Source organism: Hevea brasiliensis, chromosome 2 (assembly GCF_030052815.1).
Source record: "Hevea brasiliensis isolate MT/VB/25A 57/8 chromosome 2, ASM3005281v1, whole genome shotgun sequence".
Classification (NCBI taxonomy): Eukaryota; Viridiplantae; Streptophyta; class Magnoliopsida; order Malpighiales; family Euphorbiaceae; genus Hevea; species Hevea brasiliensis.
In genome coordinates this window covers 106800154-106820452 of record NC_079494.1, presented here as the reverse complement: position 1 = coordinate 106820452, position 20299 = coordinate 106800154, and the positions used below count along the sequence as shown (strand labels likewise).

At 31.2% G+C, this 20299-nt stretch overlaps 1 protein-coding gene across 3 annotated transcripts; it reads right to left on the bottom strand.

Moving 5' to 3' along the window:
- Positions 1-13913: 13913 nt before the first annotated feature.
- LOC110646258 (ubiquitin-conjugating enzyme E2 2) lies at positions 13914-19283 on the bottom strand. 3 transcript variants are annotated; one of them, XM_021799655.2, is made up of 7 exons: positions 19119-19283; positions 18952-19009; positions 18025-18158; positions 17882-17907; positions 15598-15687; positions 14537-14625; positions 13914-14204 (listed from the first exon to the last, which is right to left on the bottom strand). In XM_021799655.2, exons 3-7 carry the CDS (start codon positions 18147-18149, stop codon positions 14076-14078), a joined length of 459 nt encoding a protein of 152 aa, XP_021655347.1. In that variant the 5' UTR covers positions 18150-18158; positions 18952-19009; positions 19119-19283; the 3' UTR covers positions 13914-14075. The 3 variants fall into 3 exon arrangements, with proteins under 3 accessions (XP_021655347.1, XP_021655346.1, XP_021655348.1); XM_021799654.2 differs by having other exon boundaries at positions 18952-19123; XM_021799656.2 differs by lacking the exons at positions 18952-19009; positions 19119-19283 and adding an exon at positions 18725-18892.
- Between the last annotated feature and the right edge of the window lie 1016 nt (positions 19284-20299).

Sequence of the window (20299 nt, the reverse complement as noted above, 5' to 3'; positions counted from 1 at the left end):
CTAAAGGGGTCAAAATTTTTTTATCAATTTTAGAACCTTAAAGCATATTCATCACAAACATTTAAGGTGGAAAAAACATGAGAAACCCTTGAATCATGGTTGTATGGGTTTAGTGAAAGCCAAGTAATGAGTTGCATATGTGGGCCTAAGAGGGGAAAGTTAAGTCCATATTGAGAGCACTTATTAGGCGTGTATGGGGCTGCTTATAATGGTTTAATGTAGAAAAGTCAAAGTCTAAGTGCTATGGGAAGCTTACTTATTCTACATAGTAACACCCCAATTTTTGTGAAAAAAAATTAAATATGGTTGTCATTAGAAATAAAAATAAAATTTATAAACTTTTGAAGAGAAAAATTTAATTTTAACTTGGAACTTGAAAGAAAAGTTTTAGGGTGAAAATAGGATTTTCGGAGAATTGAAGGACCAAAATGAAATTTGTTTAAAAAGAGTGGACAGCTAGCATAGCTCTCCAGCAGATAACAGAAAAAAGAAAAAAAAAAAAAGAAAGAAAGAGAAGAATTGGGAAAGAGAAAAGGAAAGGGAAAGAGAGAAAGAAAGAAGAGGAGAAGAAGAAGGGAATGAAGGAGATAGTAGCTGGATTTTTGATATTTCTCTGGCAAAGATAGACGCCGACAAGGGGAAGAGAGGGAGAGTGGTATGAAATACAAGAAATTAGAGAGAAAAAGGGAGAAAGATGATAAATAGTAGCAGAAGCAGAACTCTGCAGGGGCAGCAGTTCTCCCATCCGTTTAGGTGAGTTTGGTTAATTTTTCTCCATTGACTTTTGGATATGTTTAAGGTATATATTTCTAGAATATATGGTTAAAATTTTAGAATTTTTCAACAGTTGGATTTGGAGAAATAAATTGTTGAACATAAGTTGTCTGCATTTGGAATTCTGAATTTTGGCTATTGAAATTTGAGAAAAATAAATAGTTAGGATCTTAGAAAATTATAAAATTTTGTGGAGATGATCTTTAGGATGTTTGGGCTGTTGTGCTAAAATTTGGTGAATTTTGTGAGATATAAATTATTTTGGATGAGTTATCTGAGTAAGAATGATTTCTGAAAAATTCAGATTTTGAAGGGTTAGATGAATATTTTAATATCTCATGATGTAGAGGTGATTTGATGCCAAAGTTTTTACTGATATTGTATTTAGATGTCTTGAACTTACGGTTAAAATTTGGAATTTATCTGACAGTCAGATCATTATATATAAATTTGAATGTACGAGCTGCTAGATTGGGTATTAAGGGTTGGGTTAAATTGAATAAGTTATTTTGTTGGAACTAAAATTATTTTGAGATGGGATATGAAGTTGTTGAATTATTAAGTGATTGTGGAATATTTTTTAAGAAATAATTATACGTGTTTAGTTGGATTTTAGTGATATAAACATAACTTGAATATTTGGGTTGAGATTTGGGTATAAAATGGTGGTATGTATGATTCTTATGGGCTCTTTAAATTTTATATACTTAGTTAAGAATGAAAATTTTATATTTGTGAATGGTTAAATTTGGGGTAAATGTGAGCATTGATAGTTGGAAAAATGATTTGATGATGTTGGAACCAATTATAATTGAAGGCAGTAAATAGCATTAAATAAAAATTTGACTTTATGGAGGAAGTGGTGATGAAATTGTGATTTTAGTTATACAAGTTAATATATTGAGATAATTTTGGAGTTATGAATTTGAGTTTTGTGACAGAGAGTTTAGTTAAATTTTAAGAGGAAATGTTGTTGAATTTTCATTAAATATTTAATATGGAAAGTGAAGCTTATGGTTGATTTTGATTATTAAATTGTTATGGCTTAGGAGGAGCTTTTGGATTATGATTTACATGGATGGAAAAGTGACATATGTGAGTTGGTATCTTGCAATACATGTGAGAGGTATTTTACAATATATAGTATGAATTAGCTTCTTAATTGATTCTTGTTCCTTCAAAAGTTGTTATTTGCTTCTGATATCATTTGCTATATTCTGATAATTTAATTTCTCATTTTAATCCAATTTGATTCTATTATATAATTGTTCATTATTATTCAAATCTTATTTCATACATATTAGCAAGTCTAGAAAGAGAGTTAAAAGATTATGAGAATGGAAATGCTAATGAGATTAGTAGCACATCATGGAGTGATAGCAGCAAATTTAGTAAATATGATTTAATATTTTAGAGTTATGAGAAATATTATGAGATTGTGGATTAGCATGATGATTGATTAATTATTTAGCTACTTTGTGTAGTAATGAATTTTTATTTAGCATAGTTATGTTATTGAAGGTTGTGAGAATTGATTGGTTTGGCAGGCTCAGGAGGGGCATTATGTTATTGTTGTGTTATGGATTGAGAAGTGTTTGTTGAGTTGTTTTGCAGGTTAGGTAGGTCCTAAATGCAGGAGAAACTCTACAAGATTTTCAGCATAAATTCAGGAAGTCTTTGACTCTTTAGTTCTTTATTTTGATTTATTATTAATAAATTTCTTGAATATAATTGTCTAGGTGATCTAAGTCAACCTTTCTCTTCCTCTCAGCCGCCCCAGTAACACTTGGATAATCTATAAGTTTGATATTGATTTTACTTATAATTTTAATATTATTAATTTATATTCAAGGCATGCTCATGTATTCATTTATATATATGTATATAATTAGTTAAACACTCAACACGCTCATTTGCTGCATATGTCATTGAATTTGTTTGTAGATGTCACCTTAAGATAATTTGGAGTTGTGTGTGTGTTGGCATGAGTATAGTGTGGATATAGATATGGGTAGAACGGGTAGTTATGGCTGGAGCTTGACTCACTGAGACCTGATCCTTATATATGGATAAGTTGGGGTAAACACAACTTTAAGTTGATCTTGCTGGCCCTCGCTCTTGGACTATTAAGCGAACGGTTTGAGTTGACCTCACTGGCAGGCATATATTGGATTAAGAAAGCTGTATAGGGAATCAGCTCCCATATATATATATATATATATATATATATATATATATATATATATATATATATATATATATATATATATATATATATATATGACATATAGGTGCGTGCGTGCTCCAAATTATCTTTTGTATGAATATTGTTTGAATTGTTTGAACTATGTGAACATGTTGCATTTCATACATAGGAATGCATTAGATTTATATAGTTATAGAAATTATATTTAAAATCAATATCTTACTCTCTGAGTTGAACGCTCATCCCTGTTCAACTATTTTTCCTCAAGTGACAGAAGGCTTTATTTGTGATTGACTTGTTTTCTTTCCTCTCAGGTTTAAATAGAAAATATTTTGATTGGCTTTTATTGTCTTTTATTTAAATCTAGAACTCTGCATGGACCAATAGTTATATTTTTATTTGAGTTGTAATAACTCAATTCTAGAGTTATAAAATTAATCATGTGAGATTGCATGGATGTATGAGATGTTTATTATTGATGATAAAGGGAGCTGAACTCCTAATAATTAATATGTGTGATTTGAGGATTGTGAGGGTGAGCTGAGCTCCTCATATTATTGATATTATCTGTTTATAGGTCGAGTGAGTTAATGCTCCCCATTGGATAGTTCAATTCATAGTCGGACTCTGTCTATTTATTTTCTTAATATTGGGCTACCTTAATGGGCCTTATGAATGGATTAGAAATAGTTGGGCTTCCTATAGACTTTGAGGGCCTTATGCTGACCCAAGTTATAGTGCTAGTCTAACTCAGAAATCGAGTCATGACATACATGGAGTTTGAGAACTCAACATCTTTTACATTAAAGGGAGGATCTTATTTTTGTAATGAAGGAAGATTAGCTTTTAATAAAAGAAAGTTTAGAGATTTTCTTTCAATTAAAGTAGCATCAACAGGGAAGTTAACTCTTCAAAATGCACTCTTTTATCTCTCAAATTTGTCCAAGATGTGGCAGCCTACTTTGGGAGACTTCTTTCTTATTTGGGACAGGACTTCAAGTCTAATCTTCAAGGGATTTTGGCTGCACACTTTGGGAAACTTTTATGCTACTTTCTTTTATTGTAATCTTTGTTATTTCTTATTTTAGACACTGCTGAAGTTCCTATTTTATTATTGCTTGTTTATTCCTTTTTAGTTCATGTACTTTGCCTATGCCATCATATGTAGTGTTTCATGTTTATTCCTTTTTATTTCATGTACTTTGCTTATAACTATGCCATCATATGCAGTATTTCGAGATTAGAGAGAGTTTATGAGAATTTAGCAAATTGCTGCCAAACTTATTTCTTATCAATCTTTTATATTTATAGCAAAATTCTTAGACTTACCACTCTAATGTAGCGTCTAATCTTTGGCATTGATGGTCTTTTATGGTGAATTCTTCTTATCAAAGGAACATCAATTACAACCTTTGCTTGGAGTTCTTATGGCATTCTTCAACTTATCAAGTTCTTCTTGCAAGTTTATCATTCTTATTTCTATATTTCTTTATGTTTTCTTTCTTATATATTTGCTTCAATTGTTAAGCATTAAAACTACAAAAAGTTTTTTATTTTCTTTCTTTATTTTTATGAAACTTATAAACTAAAAACTCCAAAAATAAGTGACTTGGTCGAATTCATCTTACTTATAATTTGGTGTTTGCCAGTTGTTTGACCTTAATTTGCTATCTGTTCGATTTGCTAATCGTTTCACTTTAGTTTGCTAATTATTTGATTTAGTTTGCTAATTGTAATTTCAGTTCCTTATATCCAAGTTTCCTCATAGTGTTTATTACCAAAACAGTTCTTCATCTTTAATACTTCCTTTTTGGTACATTAGTATTACAACATGGTTTGAAATTTTCTTGCGACTCAAAATTGACTGTACTCCTTCCTCCTTCGATTTACATTTCGTCATAGAGAAGTAAAACAAGGGAGTTGTTTCAAGTATTAAATGATATACATGCAATATCAAAATGTCTATCATATCCGTGTCTAAAAGATAAAGAGATTACTTAATAATTTTATTTTCTTGAATTTCTTGTATTTTGTATTTTATGTTGCTCAATTTGCTATGCCTTGCTATTGTGTTTGATCTTGATGAGGCTATCTAGAGTATCTACTGAGATGACTTGGTATATGGATGATCAGATGCTATTGAATTAGCATACAAAGAGTGATTATGTTATGGATAGTAAAAAAATGTTTAAGATTTAATCAAAGAAGGTTCTACTACTACCTGATGAATTGAAAAAAAAAAATTAGCAAAAATTTAAAATGTAAACATAATTTGTTTAAAACAAAAAATTTAATGAACTCAGACTCTAAAAACTTAAAAAGTTTTTTTTTATTAGCCCAACAAAAAAAAATTATAATCGGTGTTTTTTAAGTTTCTTTTTTGGTGATAAAAAATGAATTTTAAAAACACTTAAATTATGAATGAAATACATCAGGACTTGTTTTGTAGAATGGAATGCTAGGTAAGAAAGAGTGAGTGGAATTGTAAGGAAAACAAAATCTCTATAAAAGGAAAATTATTATTTACCTTACAAATCTTTTCTTTCAGAAAAGGAAAGCAAAGAAAAGAAAATGATTTGCATATTTTTCATTTTTTGATATAAAGAAGAGTGATTTATTATATTTTTACTATTATGTTCATATTGAATAAAATTATATTAAAAAATGACTATGTTGAATAGTATGTATGATTTTATAGTTGAATAGTATGATGGATTATTTTTAATAAAATTTATTTATAAGAAAATTATACTAGTTAATAATAACTGATTCTGACATCAAATCTATGTTTAGGTGTATATATTTGCTTAAATATTTTAATTATGCATACTTTTAATTTGAAATTAAAAATTATAATAAATAAATTAAAAAGGACAAGGTGGAAAAATATCCTTTCCACCTAATTAGGGCAAAAAAAAAAGGAGATTAACAATGCTCTTTAAAGTATTTTCTACACAAATCCTCACAATTTTTTTTTCTTTTTCCTTTTTCCTTCTTACAAAATAGGAGAATTGAATTTTTAATTTTTCTTTTTTTTTTCTTAAACAAGAGAATTGACTTTTTTTTACACCCCCTACCATTTTTATCTCTACAAAAAAGTTTTAAAAGACATCCAAGTTTAAAAGTTATCGGCATTGTCCCATACATTTTATGTTTTGAATGGTGTATTTGGCATCTACCATAGTGCATTTAAAATAGCGATGGAAGTTTTGTGTTGTTACAATGCTCCTACTCTAACAATTCTTTTCCGTGAACCTGTAGATGGGGCAAGACAAATTAAATCAATTTTGGAGACATATAACTTAGGCTCTGGCCAATGTATTAATCAGAGGAAATCTAACATCACTTTTAGCCTAAATATTGCAATTCATACTTAGAGGGAGATAGCAAATCTATTACAAATCTCTAACTCGAGTTCTTTATCAAAGTACTTGGGACTTCCAGTGGAATGGCGTAGATCCAAGAAACAAGCTCTAATTAGAGTTTCCAAAAAGATTCAAAGCTAGAGGTCAGGCTTGCTTTCTCTTAGAGGCAAAGAAGTTTTATTGAAGGCTGTTGTGCAAGCTATACCTTCATATGTGATGTCGGTGTCCAAGTTGCTGAGGAGGTTAGTTGGGGATTTGTTCAAGCTTATGGCAATGTATTGGTAGCGGTAATCTAATGATCAAGTTACCATCTATTGGATCACTTCAAAGAACTTATCTTGGAGTAAGAAAGTAGGGAGATTGGGATTTAAAAATCTATATCTTTTCAATTCAGCTTTACTTCCAAGCAGGCCTGGAGGATTCTGCAAAATCCTAATATGATGTGGGTGAAAATTTTAAAAGGGATTTATTTTCCTTTTTCTGATTTTCTTGGATTCGGAATGGACATTACCCATCTTAGGGATGGAAGAGTTTAATGGAAGGAAGGAGGGCTTAGAGTGGGAATGGACACACCCATCTTAGGGATGGAGGAATTTAATGGAAGGAAGGAGGGCTTTAAATCTTGATCTTCGCTGGCAAATTTTAAGACCTTCATTTATGAGTGTATAGTGGGAACCATGGATTCCTAACCTGCCTAATTTCAAAATAAAAGTGAGAGGCCTTTAGATGGTTTTATTTTTAATGTGGCTGACTTGATTAGTAGAGTCACCCATCAGTGGGATCAAGTAATCCTTCGTGATTCCTTTTCACCAAATGAGTGTGTTGCAATTAGTAAGATCCCTCTTACTAAGAATCCAAGGGAGGAAAGGAGGGTGTGTTGCTATACAAAGGATGGTGTGCCAACTGATCGATCAATTTATCATGTGCTCAAAAAGATGCAAGATTCTCCACCCATCCAGATCAATGCTCCCAAATTTTTGGAATAGCACATGGGTGCTCCGTCGACCCCAAAAGGTGAAATTTTTTTATGGAGAGCTAGTAGGAACTATTTGGCAACAATCAGAGCTCCTTTTCTGATCTTGTTTTTAGTCCATTTGGGATTGGTTTTTCATTCTTTTGTTAATTGGTGGGAAAGACTTCAGGCAGCCCCTCTTAGGTTGAAAAATCAGGCTTGAAGTTTAGTGGGTACGATTTACTGGTATATCTGAAAATCTAGAAACACAACAACTTTCCAAGTAGTACCACTTAATCCCATTGACACATTCAAAAAGACTTACAAGGCTATTTCATCCCTTGGGAGATGGAGGCTATTTAAGTAAGAAAAACTTAATACTAAATCAACAATCAGATTAAATAAAAAAACAGTAAATATGGAACACAAATAAATAATAAAATTCAAATGATAACAATATAAAATCAAGAGAAAAAGGATTAGAGTAGCCTGTGAATTTATGAAAACAACCGGTCTGCACTGAGTAATCAATCAATCACGTCCCTCTCGCAAGATACTTCAATCCATTGGAGCTCTTATGTGCAGCTAAGAGTTCCCCGAACCGATTATTCTCAATGCTAATAATTTATTAGTCGATATACCCAAAAACATCAAACAGAAAAATTGATTCATTCGATAGAGTAAAAAAAAATGGTGACCATAATGGGTGGCGATAATGGGTGGTTTATGAACGGTAAAAAATATGTGTTTTTCAATGACTAAAAAATCTCTAATTTTAATCAATTTATCAGAGATATTAGGCCACTAATCTTAAAAGTAGCAAGCAAGTAACATTAAAAAATAAAAATAAAATTAGCTCCCAAAAAAATAGGGAACAAACTTTAGTGGGTCAAAAAGATTTTATTTTTTTTTAATTATTATATATATATATATATAAAATCCAACAGTCCCCCACATGATTTAAAATTTAATTAAATTCTGAGCATATAATACTGTGTAATAGATATTAGGTACCTTCAGGGTTTGAACCTATACTTAGTGTTAATGAGTTTTAATCTGAAAGAAAACAGTAATATAAATGTTTTGAACTAGTCCTTTTTGAACCAGATTAAAATTAACCATACACACAGTATGAGAAATTATCTTAGTTCTATCAGTATTGTGCTTTACGGTCATGCACACGTATCTATTTCATGAGTATTTTTAGAAAATTGCCCAAATTTTCATAGCGGCGACCCCACCACCACACTCACTAGGTGAACCCTCTAAGAGCAATTTATGATCATTACTCCGCAAAAAAAAAAAAAATGTCATTGGGTTCATTCAGAATTTAACTCTTTCTATACATCATAGTAGAGAGCACTATACCATAGGAATGGAACTCGAAATTTTTCCGCAATAATAAAAATATTATATGCTCTCCCTCGTTTTCGTACAGTTTCGCTTTTACCCATTGAACTTTATTCATGGGATCACCATACCTCTAAAAACGGGTGTCCACTATGGCAACTACTTTATAGGCTGCAATCACATTCCCCTCAATGTTTGAAGAATTTGCTAGTGTGCCAGTCCGTTAGTGTGCAGATCCACAATATTACTTTCAAATCTGACAAAGTCTAAAGAAATCACACCATGAGAAATCAAATGACGTATAGATTTATGTTTAACCATTAGGTGCCTTCTTTTTTTCATTAAAATTTTTACTTTTAGCTCTAGCTATAGTAGCTTGACTGTCACAATGTATTGAAATTGGAGGTAAGGGTTTAACAATGAAAGGCAAGTCATTCATAAAATTCTGAAGCCACTCTGCTTCACTACTAGTAGCATCTAAAGCTACTAATTCTGCTTCCATAGTAGAGCGAGAAATTATTGTTTGTTTTGCAGACTTTCATGAGACTGCACCACCGCTAATGGTAAAAAACATAACCATTAGTTGATTTAGTTTCTTTTGAATCAGAAATTCAATTGGCATCACTATAACCTTCCATTACTACAGGAAAACTACAATAATGAATAGCATAATCAATTATTCCTTTAAGTTATTTAAATACTCTTTCCAATGCATGTCAATGTAAAGAGTCTGGATTATGAGTATATCTACCTAATCTACCAACCGCGTATGCAATATCAAGCCTAGTATGATTAGCTAAATGTAATAATGCTCATATTATTTAAGAGTATTTATATTGTGAAACACTTTCTCTAGTATTTTTTCTCAATTTAACTACTGGATCAAAAGGACTAGATACAGGTGACACATTAGCATAATAAAACCTTTTCAATATTTTTTCAATATAGTGAGATTGAGTTAAAGCAATGTTGTTACCATTTCTCAATAATTTAATACCTAAAATTACATCAACTTGACCTAGATCCTTCATATCAAAATTACTAGATAAAAAATATTTGGTTGTATTGATAAAATGGATATTACTACCAAAAATTAAAATATCATCTACATACAAGCAAAAAATAACATAAGTATCACCAAATTTCTTACAGTAAACACATTTATCAATAATATTAATATTAAAACTATCAGATAACATAATCTTATCAAATTTTTCATGCCATTGTTTAGGGGCTTGTTTCAAACCATACAAGGATTTTACAAGCTTACACACTTTTCTCTCTTGTCCTGGTACTAGAAAACCTTCTGGTTGATCCATGTAAATTTCTTCTTCTAATTCACCATTTAAAAAGGCTGTCTTCACATCCATTTGATGAATATCTAGCTTATGGATAGAAGCTAAAGCAATCAAAAACTTAATAGTAGTAATTTTAGAAACAAGTGCATAAGTGTCAAAGAATTCTACTCCTTCTTCTTGTTTAAAATCTTTAGCAACTAACCTAGCTTTAAATTTTTTTATAGAACCATCAGTCCTTAATTTTTTTCTTAAAAACCCATTTACACCCTATTGTTTGCAACCAGGTGGAAGATCAGATAAAACCCAAGTTTTATTAGAAGTAAGAGAATTCATCTCACCCTTAATTGCTTCTTTCCAAAATGGAGCATCAACAAAAATCATAGCATCATTATATGTTTTAGGTTCATTTTCAAGCAAGAAGGTGAAAAAATCAGTACCAAAAACTTTATTATTTCTACTTCTCTTACATCTTCTAGGTTCATATGAACTCACATTATTATGATTAGAACTAGAAGGACCCTCATTAACAGGTCTTAATAACACATTTTTCATAGGAAATATATTTTCAAAGAAACATGCATCTTTGGATTCCATAATAATATTATTAGAAATTTCAGGAATATCAGAATGTAATACTAGAAAACGATATGAATTACTATTCAAAGAATATCCAACAAAAGCACAATCAATAGTTTTAGGACCTATTTTCCTTTTCTTAGTAATAGGAATATTAACCTTAGCTAAACACTCCCACACTTTGAAATATTTCAAAGAGGGTTTTTTGTTATTCCATAATTCATATGGTGTTTTACTAGAATTTTTATAAAGAATTCTATTTAAAATAAGACATGCAGAATACAAAGCCTCACCCCATAAATTATTACGTAAACCAGAACTAAGCAACATGGCATTAACCATATCCATTAAGGTCCTATTTTTTCTTTCTGCTATTCCCTTAGATTGAGGTGAGTATGGAGCAGTAACTTGATGGATAATACCATGTAATTCACAAAAATCATTCATTTCATTAAAAGAATACTCACTACCTCTATCAAAATGTAAAATTTTTATTTTCCTTTTCTAGTTGATTTTCAACTTTTGCTTTATAAACTTTAAATTTATCAAATAATTCACTTTTAGAATTAATAAAATACACATAGCAAAATTTGAAAAAATCATCAATAAATGTGTCAAAATATCTCTTACCACCACGAGTCAAAACATTATTACTATCACAAATATTACTATGAATCAATTCTAACAAGCATGTTTCCCTTTCCACAGATTTAAAAGATTTCCTGGGTTGTTTTGCTTGAACATAAAATTGACATTTATTCCTTTTATTAATTTCAAGTTTTGGAATTAAATCTAAACTCATCATTCTTTTCATAGTATCAAAATTTATATGTCCAAGTCTACTATGCCAAAAAGTATCACATTCAACATTAGTAACAGAAGTAAAAGAAAATGCATTAATAGAAGAAGACATTACATTCAACTTATAAAGTCCATCAACTAAATAACCTTTACCAATAAAATTACCATATTTACTAATAACAAATTTATTGGAACTAATAACAAGTTTTAAACCATGCTGATCCAATAAAGATGCACTAATTAAATTTTTCCTAATAGAAGGAACATGAAAGACTCTATCTAATACGAAAGTTTTTAGAAGACAATTCTAGTTTTATTTGGCCTTCTCCTAAGACTTGAGCCTCACTCCCATTCCCCATTCTCACAGATCTTGTGCCTAATACCAGTGAGATGGGGATTGGGAGCCATCTCCAATGGTCACTACATTAGCTTGTGATTTTTTACTAGAAGGTGCCTTATTGTGTTGACCATGACGCTTGAAGCAATTTTTGGCAACATGATTGGTCTTTCCACAAACCCAACATTCTACCCCCCTTTTCTAATTAAAATTGTTACCTTTCATTATATTGTTGTTGTTCCCATTAAAATTCTTTTTGGATGCAACCTTCTTAAAATTCTTAGATTTTGGTTTGTGAAAATTTTCAATAACATATGCCTTGGCTTGAAATTCAATTTTTTAGTTTTGGGGTTGTGTAAGACGATGCCTATCTTCAATTCTCAAGGAGATAAGCAATTCATCAAAAGAAAAACTTTCAGGTTTCTGTTTCAAACTTCTAACAAAATCGGACCTTGAAGGTGGTAATTTTTTAATAAGAGATGTAATCAAAATAGGATCATCAATTGAAACATCTTTTATTTTCATGTCAAAAATAATGTTTTCAAATCATGAATTTGGTTAGAAACACATTTTTCATCAACCATTTGAAAATCAAGCCATTTTTCAATTGAACATCGTTTCAAACCCTTTTCTTCAGTGCCATATTTATAATCTAGAGCTTCCCACAATTCAAGACCAGTTTTGGTATGACAGAAAATACGATAAATATTATCAAATAAGGCACTTAAGATTTTTTCATGACATAAAATATCTTTATCAGTTAAATCATCCTTGGCAGTAGTAGACTGACTAGTGGATGAAACAACTGCAACAGTTTTTTCAATGGAAAAAGAAGACTATCTATCTTTAAATTCAGTCAAAATCACATAAAACAGTCCTAATTCAGTAAGCCAAAATTTCATTTATTGTTGCTAACAAAGGAAATTTTGTTCAGTAAATTTTTCTGGTTTGCTAGACAAATATTTCAACACATCCATTTCAACAATCAAGCACGAACGTTTTCCTCTCAAAGATTGTAAGAAAAACTTAATACCAAATCAACAATCAGATTAAATAAAAAAACAGTAAATATGGGCCACAAACAAATAATAAAATTCAAATTATAACAATATAAAATCAACAAAAAAATGATTAGAGTAGCCTGTGAATTTGTGGATTGAAACACGTTGAATTTTGACGCTACCCTTTGAGAGGGAATGGCCCGTCTACACCAAGTAATCAATCAACCACATCCCATACTTCAATCCGTTGAAGCTCTTGTGTATAGCTAAAAGTTCCCTGAACCAATTATTCTCAATGCTCAGAATTTATTAGTCAATACACCCAAAAACATCAAATAGAAAAATTGCTTTCTTCGGTAGAGTAAAAAAAAAAAATGATGACCATAATAGGTGACGATAATAGGTAGTTTATGAATTGCAAAAAATATACGTTTTCCAATGACTAAAAAATTCTTAGTTTTAATCTACTTATCAGAGATATTAGACAACTAATCCTTAAAAGTAGCAAACAAATAACGTTAAAAAATAAAAATAAAATTAGCTTCCAAAAAAATAGGGAACAAACTTTATGAGTCAAAAAGATTTTATTTTATTTTTAATTATTTTATATATATATATATATTTATATTTTTTTTAATTTTAAATAAAAAATCCAACAATTTATTCATGACACTGAGAGTTATTTGGCTTTGCATCCTTCCTTTAAAGTTCTTCATATTCCTAGAGCAGCAAACTCCAGTGCTAATTGGGTTGCTTTGAAGGTAAGGGTGATAAGTTTAGGGTCAAGGCGGTCTTCCAAGCTTGCGTCAAGTTTAGTTGGGCTGCTCAGTAAGATAGGATGTATTGACTCTCTTCTCATGAATGATAGTAAATATATTCTTAAAAAAATAATAATAAAAAAAAAGAAAAGAGAAAAATCCCCCTAAACGGTTTAAGATTCCTAAATTCCATTTTGGTCCTCGAGTAACCACCCCCTAAAACCAAAACACAGACAACATTTGAGTCTGCATTTCAGTTCTATTGCCTGTCTGCGATTGCCCTCTCTTTTGCATCTTCCTTGGCCAAAAAGACAAAAGCAAGCAATGACAATGCTAATTATGGTTAAGAAGGGAGGTTGATGAATGGCTAGGAGTTTAGAAGCGACCCAGGTTACTAATTATAGCATGCGATTTACCGCTTTCTTAACCACCCAGGCAAAAGAAAACTTCATCCTACTCTTTTCAAAACGTAAAACTGCAAACACAGAGGCAACATAATCAAGTGGAACAAACATTGGAATATAGAGGCCAAACATCCATCCTCATAAGCCAAGCAAACATATAACAAGGGGCATGGGCAACCACAATTTCAAGTTAAATGTTGTTTAAACAGGGCATAGGGCAATTTTTCAACTTCTTCTGCCGAACGAGGAGAAACTAATCAGCAGTCCAACTCTGCTCAACAATTTCACGTACTCTCCTATTGTATTCACGCTTGTTCTCACTAAACATCCGTGCAGCTTCAGAATTTGCAGGGGAGTTTGGATTTGGATCGCAGAGCAATGACTACAATAAAAACAAGAATAATGCATTCAATAAACACCACTCAAACAGTAAAGAAAAAAAATGCAAGCGTGGCTACCTAAGTTTATGAACAGTAAAACAATGAAAATATACTAGGCAGTACAGCTGAGTCAGCAAGCAGGCAAGAGAGGCCACACACTAATCAGCAGGCTCAGGCTGGAATAGAACTTGGTGCAACAGTAATGATTAAGAAGAAAATGAAATAGTAAATGATGAAAAAGAATCAAATTCTTTGAAATCTGCTCTCAATTAGTATTTACAGTCTCTGGATCATTAAATTACTACAAAACCATGATTGAACTATAATTTATTACCTGGATTGATGTGAGTATGGCTGCCACATCGTAGATTGGACTCCACTGATTCTGTAGGATATCCAAACAAATGCTTCCATCCGCATAAACTGAAGAAAATGCCAATCAAAGTAAAAACTTGGAACCAGAAAACAATGATTAATGCAAAACAAAATCTCTCAGATCCCTTATTGAACTAATATATGAAAATAATTAATAATTATAATCAATTAAGGCAACAGGAAACAATATTGACAACCAAGAAAGGATATGAGCAAGGAACCTTAAGGTTATTAGATGATATAGGCCTTGTAATTTTTATCAGTCCGTATAAACTTAAAGTTCCATAAGCAAAATAGACATGAGTCCCACTTCACCACTACAACAAAAAAGGATGAGAAAAAGAGGGTAATTTACAACTAAGCCCCTCAGATATAGCAAAACCCACAAGTTAGTCCTTGATTTGTTTTTTAGTAACATTTTGGTTCTTATGTTTAAATTCCATTAACAAATTAGTCCTTATCGTTAATTGCTTTTCAATTTGAAACAATTTGGTCACTAATGTTTTGTTTTATTAGCAAAATAGTCCCTACATTTAAATTTTATATTTAAGTAATTCCTTATTTTATATTTAAATAATTATACAAAATTATTTGAATGAAACAAAACTTAAAAGATTAAATTGTTTTAACTTGTTAAGGTCAATTTAGACCGTAAGGACTAATTTCTTAACAAAATTGAACTTTGAGGACCAAATTGTTATTCAAAAACATACTACGGACTAGTCTGTGAGTTTTGCTATATCTCAAAGGCTTAATTGTAAATTACCAACAAAAAATAAATAAATAAATAAACATGACATATATAACCAGAGAACCCCACCTACACAAAGGGGTACACGACTACACGCACATTGACACCAGATAAAATACATGAGACAAGCCCAGAAGAAAGTATGGGAATAGACAGATACCACCATTTTTTCAGGGAATTGAATGCATTTCTCATCTAAAGTTCATGAACAAATATTGGAAATTAGGATGTTAAAAGAAGATGGGAGAAAGTTCTTGTATTCAACTTACTGTTTGGATGGAACATTCTAGAAACAAAACGCACTGTTGGAGGCTTATTTGGATAATCTTCTGCAAACTGAAGGGTCAACTTAAACGTTCCTGAACAACTCAAAGACATTAAGATATAAGTTTTCCAGTGATATAACAATCTTATATGAAATTAAAAATGCCTCTTAATAATATCATCATGAAAGACAATTTCAAACTTTAACACAATAACCAAATCCAAGCAGATGCCATGCCACATTATTAAATCTTAGTTACTTAGCATCACGTAGAGACTGTTCTCAAATTAAAGTCACTAACAAATGTTATAAATCTCAAAGTGTTACATCCAAGGAGCGAATGTAATGTAGAACAACAAAAAAACACTCAAAAGGGAATAAAGAAATAAACTCTCAACTTTTATTAATTCTTAAACACCAATAATAATCACAATAAGCTATGCTAAAATACCTAGATGACAGGTATAGTATAATAACTACCTATTAGTACTAGGACTCCAAAAATAAGAAAATATTAAACCAATCTAATTAGAAAAATACTAAGCCTAATGGAACCTTTTTAATATTCCTAAAAAATAATATAATTCCTAAATAATAGAAATCTAAACTTCCTAATTATATTAGAAAATCTGAATTAAAGCTCTTAAATTCACAATTAAAAATTAAATTAAAATAATTCCTAAATCTGGTCTTCCTTGACTATATCATTCTCCTTCAAATGAAGACAACTTGATCTTGAGTTTTACGTACTAACGAATCATGTTTCAAAAAAAAAAAGTACTAAAGAATCAAGAACTGAATTTGTAGAACAACTCTATCTTCTTGGATGGTAGCAATAAGATTGAAACAATGAACTTCATTCTTCCCCTCACATCTCCGATAATATCTGACTAGATAAAATCAATCACGACAGTAATTAAAAGGCTCTTCGATTCACTCAGAACAAGAGAAATAAATAAATTTTCAATTTCCATTTTCTCAATGGTCTATTTTTCTTCTTTCCCTACAGAAGATTCCTCAAACTTTTATTGCTCATTCTCATCAGTTTCTTGAGATTTTTCTTCAAATGGAACATTTGGGCGAGTATTATAAGCCAACTACTTAGAACTTATTGGCGGTTGAATTGAATAAAACAAAATTTTCAATACCCTTGCTGAAACACATATACATTCTTCCATATTTCAAGTTCTCTCTCCCTATTTCATGAAAGTTATTTGACAATTTGAAACTAAAGAGTTAGGAGGACATGCTTCAACACCACAAAAGCATCCCTCAAATAACATATCTCATCTAATTGTACTTTGTTATCTTTGAATGTCAGATCACATAAAATCTTACTAAATTGCAATTTGGATATGCAACTGTACATCAAATATTTGTTTCTGCCCACAACAGACATTGAAATTAGTGGGGGAGAGTTCTGCCATAAAATTGTTGACATGGGAGCTGATGTGACAGTGACAGAGAGCAATGCATAGGATTGGAGACGAACAGGTGCAGACTGCAAGAGTGAAATTAGTGGCTAAGCAGGTGGGTTGGATCTGACCCAAAGAGTGTGAGTGCATGGAGGGTCAGACGAGCAATCCAACAATGATAAGATGTCAATTGGCAAGTAGCGAGCTTTCAATGAGGTGTACAAGTCAATTTGCTAGGTTGGTAACAAATTGATACCAAATTAATGAGACTGATACCAAATTGATGTAAAACCACAAAACAAACTAGACTTAGAGATTAAGATTGTGACTAATTTTGCCATCCCAACACATACATGAATTGATAGTTTAGAGTCTAGCAAAATCCTTTAATGTAAAAAAGAAAAATAAGCTACAAATACCAAAAAAGCTAGATTAAAAACAAACGATAAGAAACTAATTCTCTAGATCCTAAATCATAAAATGCAATAAAAAATAATCTCCATATAGATCATTGGCATAATAGCATCTAAATCAGAAAGCTACAAATGTAAGAAACCAATATCATAAACTGAGACAAAGGAAAACTAAACACAAGTGAAAAAGATTAAAAATAAATAAATAAAAAAGCAAAAGTAACCATTAGCAAAAACATTCTAAACCATGTGCTAGTAATAACTAACAAATAACACAGTATGTGTTTTGGGTTGCTATGAACAAAATGGTATGCATTGAGGGTTGAACTTGGGCAAGACCAGGATATCATCAAGATGTACCCCATAACACTTAAAAACTTGTCCAATTGAAACAGAAAAACAGAATGCAAATGCTAAAAAGTCCCCTTCAAGTTAGATCACATAGAGGAGATTACTTTACCTCCATCCCACGGGGTGTCATCAGGCCTGCAATTTGACAAATAAAGGGCATAAGCAGCTTTATTGGACAATTATTATTATTATTATTATTATTATTATTATTATTATTATTATTATTAAACATCATTTCATCTCTTGACATACCCAAATATAACAGCATTCCATAGCATAATATTGTTGTCTTGAGGAGCGCCACTAATCCCTGCAGGAGGATCTTGTTGCAACCTCCTAAAATCCCTCATCAGTCTCTTCCTTGCTGGGGTTGACATCCTCACCACCTGTAAATTCAAAATATCAACAACCCAACCAATTTAACTCAGATCACACAAGGTGAACAGAAAGGATACTTCAAGAAACAAAATTGCAGTGATGATCGTTGCTTGGCTTATTTGTTGCCCAAAACATATCAAATTTAAGGTGCAACAATGTCACAGGTCAATGAAAAGCAGCATGCAGTTATGCCAACAACTATCAATCACCTGGTTATAGTCAATATAATTTTGGAAGACTAACATCCGGAAAACAAATTATAAGCAATTCACACTGAAATCTATTTTAGATAAAAATATGATATTCATTTTGCACAGAAACCTCAAAGTATATTGGCTGCGAGATAAAGCATCCTAGAATGACAGAATCTACAAAGTTAAAGCCCAAAAAAGGAAAGAGCAAGCTAACACATGCCTTCTATCCATGTTCCCAATACAAATTGTATACATCACAGAGCTTAAACAATGAATTCATCAGCTAGTATAATTCGCACCAATATTGAACAATAGACCCTAGAGGGACAAGTATCTCAACCAAGTAAAAGCACGAATGATTGCATCCAAAAACTCATTACCTAATTTCCACAGCAAACACAAAACCCTAGATCCAGAAATGGATGCCTCTCAATCCACCAAATGCAGCAATCAAACACCCGATGCCTAAACAAATCTAGCAATCAAAACAAGGGTTTCCTCTCATACAACACCCACACAGCTAGCTACTCTCACAAACACAAAATTTGAATATCACCACAGATTAAAGGAAAATAATAATAATAAATCCAGAGCACCAGGAACTCACTAGTCAGCAAAAGCGGCGAGAACGCGCTGAATCAACTGAAATGAAACCTTTGTCGGCCCTATTTATTAAATTCGTTCGGATGAAATAAACAGAAAATGAAATATTAGAGGAAAACATCCACGACAAAAGAATGGACCTATTGATTATATAGATAAAGAAAACCTTACGCAAAGACTTTTTTTTTTTTTTTTTTGAAAAATTGAATGCTGAAATTAATAATTATAGAAGGGAATCGCAGGTTGAGTGGCTCTGGTCGGGTCAGAGGTCCCAATGGGTGTCCCTTTTCCCTACTGTTTTGTGCTTTTTATGGCTAAGTGCCCAAGTTGCTACCAAGGCTGATTTATTTTTTTATTTTTTTGCAAAAAATTTGCTTCTGTGAGTAATTATATCTATTTTCTTGCTCTCTATTATTTTGCTATACGGTAGCGTATGGGCTACGCTAAAATGTAGGTTGCTTGTTTTTGCCCCCTAGGAAGTTAGCTGCCTTATGATATAATGGAGGAATTATTTAAGGGGGATTATTGAGTGTATTCAGGTGTATATGCATTCTCTGTCCGAATACAAAGATTCTATTTTCTAAAATTATGGAAACATTAATTTTCTATTTTTAAGAGAGTATTATTTTTTTAGTGCTCTCGATTCATATAATAATTCTTCATTATTTTATATACTTATTATTCTTTATTTATATTCCCTCACTTATAAATTATATGAGACTTATTTTTTAAATTACAAAATTAATTAATTTTTATTTTTTTGTGTAAAGTATTATTTTTTAATTTTTTTAAATATTTTAAAATTTTTAATATAAAATAGTGGCATTTCCTTGGAGTGCAAAAGGTACTTGCCCTTCCTATTACCGTAGAATAAAAAAACCTAGCTAGTTAACTTATTTTTAGTTAGTTTGCTTGATAAGTTGTTAGTAAATTGAATTACGTAACTTTTCGGCCTTTCTTCTTAGTTCTCTAGCTCTGTATATAACTAGCTTAGCTATTGTTCATTCAATGAGACAATATTTTCCTTTCTCAATTGATTTTGCAATATAGTATCAGAGCAATTTTTCTTTTGAGATAGTTAACTTCTTTGAGTTTTTCTTCTTCTTTTTTTAAGATTAGAAACTACTCACTGGTATTCATGGCAGTTAATCAAGTTAATGATCATCTTTAGAATCCTTCTAATCCATATTTTCTTCATCCTAATGAAAATCCATCTCTACTATTGGTATCACCTGCTCTTAATGGATCAAATTATCATTCTTGAGCTCAAGCCATGAAAATGGCATTAGCATCCAAGAACAAGCTTCAATTCATTGATGGTTCATTGTCTTCTCCCATCAAAAATTGATCAG

What these genes read in the sequence shown, in the direction of transcription:
- LOC110646258 (XM_021799655.2), bottom strand. Translation starts at nt 18,149, where the DNA reads ATGTCAACCCCAGCAAGGAAGAGACTGATGAGGGATTTTAGGAGGTTG. An exon ending in TGGAATGCTGTTATATTTGG is followed by an intron (nt 17,908 to 18,024) that starts GTATGTCAAGAG and finishes GTCAAATTGCAG; the next exon opens with GCCTGATGACACCCCGTGGG. An exon ending in CCATACTCACATCAATCCAG is followed by an intron (nt 14,205 to 14,536) that starts GTAATAAATTAT and finishes TTTTTATTGTAG; the next exon opens with TCATTGCTCTGCGATCCAAA.